This window comes from Aplysia californica, unplaced genomic scaffold (assembly GCF_000002075.1).
Source record: "Aplysia californica isolate F4 #8 unplaced genomic scaffold, AplCal3.0 scaffold00879, whole genome shotgun sequence".
NCBI lineage: Eukaryota > Metazoa > Mollusca > Gastropoda > Aplysiida > Aplysiidae > Aplysia > Aplysia californica.
This window is the reverse complement of record NW_004798149.1, coordinates 114,240-119,302: the sequence shown is the minus strand read 5'-3', so window position 1 is coordinate 119,302 and position 5,063 is coordinate 114,240. Positions and strand designations below refer to the sequence as shown.

At 42.3% G+C, this 5,063-nt stretch overlaps 1 protein-coding gene across 1 annotated transcript in view; it reads right to left on the bottom strand.

Annotated features, from left to right (window-relative positions):
- LOC101849166 (adipocyte plasma membrane-associated protein) overlaps positions 1–5,063 on the bottom strand; it is a gene marked incomplete in the record, with an annotated part of 18,546 nt that overhangs the window by 5,693 nt on the left and 7,790 nt on the right. The window contains 2 exon segments of the mRNA XM_013089131.2: positions 394–545; positions 1,483–1,569. Of these exon segments, the coding sequence (XP_012944585.2) occupies positions 394–545; positions 1,483–1,569 (239 nt within the window).

Genomic DNA, 5,063 nt, shown 5'->3' with positions numbered 1-5,063 from the left:
GAATAGATGGAACGGAAAAAAGAAAGAAAGAAAGAGCGATAGATAGAAAGAAGGAAAGAAAGAAATAAAGGTTCCTTTCGAACCTTGGGGAATCTTTTGCAAAAAGATAATCGGCCTTATTTATTGGATTGGGTCATGTTACTGCATGTTGCATATAAATGTGTAAGTCATTTGGTTGGAAAACGCTTAGGTCGTCACTGAAGAAATTGTAGAGAGCATTATGACTTTGCCCTAATCAGAGTCTCTATGAGTTCGGTAGGCTTAACAATAATCCCTGTATTTTAATCAGATCTGACAAAATCGATAATAAAATACAATACATTTGTGCGTAGCCTTTAATTTTGTACAGTGCAATTAATTTCCGCTCAACAGCAAGCTCTCTATGCGTTTAACAATAATATTTATTGTGATAACGTTCCTCACCGTCGCTCCCTGCCGCAAAAGACTCCGGGCCAATGATCTGTCCTTCGAACAGTTTCTCCAACCTCTGCAAGTGGGTGTTCACAGAGAGTGGACCTTCTAGGCGAGGAAGTGAGTCCCCTAAACTGTGGAGCACAAAAACAAATGGTATGGGTTTAACGCCTCTATCAACACTATTAGGTTCTTTAAGAGGCGGGGCCTCCGAGTTTAACGTCCATCTCCGAAAGGACAGAGTCAAATGGGCATTTCGTGTAAAGAGCCTTTCCCAACGACATAACGTCGGACCGAGCTGAGGCTCGAACCCCCCGAACCCACGACCTCACGATTACGAGTCCGGTAGCCTAACCTCTAGGCTACGGATGCCACTGCATTCAAACAAAAGCAGTTAAGTGTTCTCGTGTTATGTCAATGACCAACTTACTTTTCTTTCAATGGTTATAACCTGTTCCATTGACATATACAGTGGAGTCCGCTTAAACCGAACACATTGAATAAAAAACCCAGTGGTAAACCGATAGTAAAGAAAATCCTCAGTTTTTATTTCTTCTATTTGAACAACTTTTCTAAACCGAAAACCCGTTCAAACCAAAGAAAACCCGGCGGTCCCGTAGATTTCAGTTTATGCGGATACCACTGTACATTTAATTTAGACCATAACAGAAGTGGGCAGCTTTGACCCTGTCTGACAGAAGTCGTGCGGGGCTTACCACAACAACAAAATTTTAAATTGATTCCTACCAAACTGAAAATATACTTGAGGTGTCCCGCGCGCTCATATGACCGTATAGAGTTGCGAGCGCCGTAAGACATGTACCAATAAATAACTAACTAAATAAATGAATAAATGAAAACAACACCCGCCAACCACCCACTTACTTACCTCATTTAGTTTTTAGCTTTAGTGAAAGTTGTAAGGCACTTGCAACACACTAAGGTCATATAAGTGTTACAAGAGAGTAACACACACAAAAAAGAAGGAGGAGAGATCAGGACAATAGATGTTAGATAGGAAAGAAGGAGGAGCAAACCAAACCAGAGCACCCGCCAACCACCCACTCTTACCTCACGGGGTCCGGGTCAATCGGTGACGGAATGAAATAAATGACAGCCACACCAGCTGCAGCCACGAGAGCAGACGCTGTCCACAAACTGGGTCAGGAGAGACATACAACAGAAAACGTGTTTTAAAAAAAAATAATGAATACATAATATAGTGGAGTAAAGTTTCCATAATGAAAGAGTAATAATAATAATAATAATAGATAGATAGCATTTGTATAGCGCATATCCCCGCTCAACAGCAGGCTCTATGCGCTTTACACTATATTATTACCCCAGCAGACCATAGAGCACTCCGAAACATTCTCAGCTTCCCGGGAAGCATACAGTGCGAGCAGCCGATTAAGCGCTCAAACACTAACAAACTGACAAGATCTTTCACTGTCTATAGCTGGGTACCCATTCCCACCTGGGTGAAGTGAGGAAAATAAGTGTAAAGTGCCTTTCCCAAGGACACAACGTCGGGCCTCTGACGGGATTCGAACCCACGACCTTACGGTTGCGAGTCCGAGAGCCTAACCACTAGACCACCGACCACCGAGTACAGGTTTGCCTTGGTTACATACATTGACAATGGTGTTACAAAGGTCCTGTTCTGCGCTCACCCATGCACACAACAAACGTGAACATTACTTTTACATTATTGTTACATGTTTAAACCGCTCCGCATCATAAACGTTCTCTCTCTCTCTCTCTCTCCCCCCCTCTCTCTCTCTCTCTCTCTCTCTCTCTCTTTCTCTCTCTCTCTCTCTCTCTCTCTCTCTCTCTCTCACACACACATGCGCGCGCGCGAGCGCGCACAGAGAAACGACAAAAAACGTCATGGGAGAACAGAGCAGGCACATTGTTGAGATGAGATGAAGTGAGGTGAGGGAGGAGATGCGATGAGGTGAGGTGAGGTGAGGTGAGGTGAGGTGAGGTGAGGTGAGGTGAGGTGAGGTGAAGGGAGGAGATGAGATGGGGTGAGGTGAGGTGAGGAGAGGTGAGGCGAGATGAAGATGAATCTAAAAATTGTCCAGATACTGGCACATTGGTTTCGTGTTTTACACACACACACACACACACACACACACACACACACACACACACACACACACACACACACACACACACACACACACACACACACACACACACACACACACAAACACGCTCGCACGCACGCACACACATGTACACATGCACACACACAAACACACACACAAACACACACATACACACCCACTCACACATACCATCTCACACATCCTCTCTTTTAAACACATCTGTACACATACATGTACACATTTACTAGTTTGCACTCCAGGAATCACAGTTACACTCACAATATAAGCGAAAATCACTGTTAACAATAATAACGTTAAACTAGATATACATAATCTGATAGTAACCCTATAATATTCTGTGTATGACCAGTCGGTATTTTCCAAACTTGGCCGGGTGACAAAATTAAAGCATTAGCAACAATGAAAGGATGTAGAATTTAGGAGAAAAAACAATTTAAAACAACAACAACAACAACAACAACAGACAAAAAAGCCTAAAAAACCCAACAACCAACAACCCACAAACAAACAACACCCCCCCCCCCAAAAAAAAAGAAAGATAGAAAGTAACCCAAAACCCAATCCCACATTTACACCTCAACTCATTCCATACCGGGCGGTTTTCAAAGTTTATGCCAGGTCACTGAGCTCCACACTGAATGTTGTGCAAGGAGGAGTCCGTTACCAGTCTTATTAAATTTCATTGCACAGATCAATACTTACTGACACTCATTTTTAGCCACTACTACTTTCGTTAATAAGTATCACTGACACGTTTCATAGTAAGGAGATGAAAAGGGACAAAGAACGGAGTACCACACTAACGTATGCTATTCGATAGGAACCGATGATTCATCTGTCGATGATATATTATTTTTTTCAAGTTAAAAAAAAAAGTTTTAATAATTAAGGGTCTTTCGGCACTTGCAACACAATAAGGTCATATAAGTGCAGAATATTAGGTGTTACAAGAGAGTAACAAAAACAAACATAAAAGAAGGAGGAGAGACAAGGACGATAGATGTTTGATAGGAAAGAAGGAGCAAACCTCACCAGACAACCCGCTCGTGGACGAGCCTGGAAAGGATTAATAGGCATATTTTTTAGTGAAAAGCGATACTCTCTGCTGTTCATGATACACATGTTACACTATACCACCAATCAAATTTGTAGCGCGACAGGAAATTAATGTCACATACATGGTACGGACTTATCGGTAAAATTATATAGATAATTTACAGAGCTATACGTGTAGTATAGTAATAAACAACAGCATGATAGTCTCGCCAACAGGTAAACGTTTGAATACAAATGAGGTTCTATATTTCTCCTCCTTCAACCCTTTCCCGCGTGGTGACCAATGTGAGTTTGATTCCCATGCAGTGAGGGTTTTGCATCAAGTACACGTGTATCCTTTTTTCCTTTTTTAAAAATTTACCACAGCCCAGATTGGTCCTGACAGACAGGGTCGGAGCAGCCCGCCCCCTTTTTCATATAAAAGGGGACATTAACAACCACAACCCAGCGTGGTGTCCTGCTAAGGTTATAGTAGTAGTAGTAGTAATAATAATAATAATAATAATAATAATAATAACAATAATGATAATAATCATAATAATAATAAAATAGCATTTGTGTAGCGTATATCCCCGATCGACTGCAAGCTCTATCCGCTTTACACAATACTTTTACCCCAGCAGACCACAGAACACTCAGAGACATTCTCAGCTTCCTGGGAAGCATACAGTGCAAGCAGCTGATTAAGATACCAACAGTACTCTTTCTTAATGGTCTTTTCTGTGTTTGTTATGGCATTGGCTTTTTAAAAAAATGTAGGTGAATCTCACGCCCCCATCGTCACGATTTATTAAATCATTTAGGAGGTCGGCTTCCGACACTACCTGTCAGGGCCAACTCGGGCTGGAAGAATCGGATACAGCGTCCCAGAAAGAAAAACCGAGATACACGGTAAACGTTTTCACCCAACTTGGGTATTGTACTTGGGTCTCTTGCGTGCGACAGCGAAACGCCCACCCGCTACACCACAGACGCCGGGGCTTTGGTTATAAATTACACAACAAAAGAAGACCTTCTGATGGTAGTGTGGAGAATATATTGTCGCTGTCACAGGGACAATGTGCAACCTTCGTCATCTGGTAAACTAAGTGGAACTGGAGTCCCTTCAAGTACGCCTACTTGTTTTTCATCCGGCAGTGACATGTCACAGTACCTTTCTGAACAGTGGCAAGACAGCACAAGTTGCCTATCATGTGTTGAGGGAATGTAACATAAGAGTATTGATGACTTCAAAGACCATTACGCTCACAGATCGCAAATTACTGAGAACAAGGCAGTTGTTCGTCTCTGATGATTGCCTGAGGATTCAGTTTCTCACTAGGTGATTGCAGGTTGGTGACGACTTAATGGAAACTAAAGATACAATTTTCAACCAAGGATGACTTTCAGAAGAGCAGGGATGGACCTGCTGAAATATAGACCAGCTGTTATGGTTAAAGCAGATTCTGCCTCATACTGTTG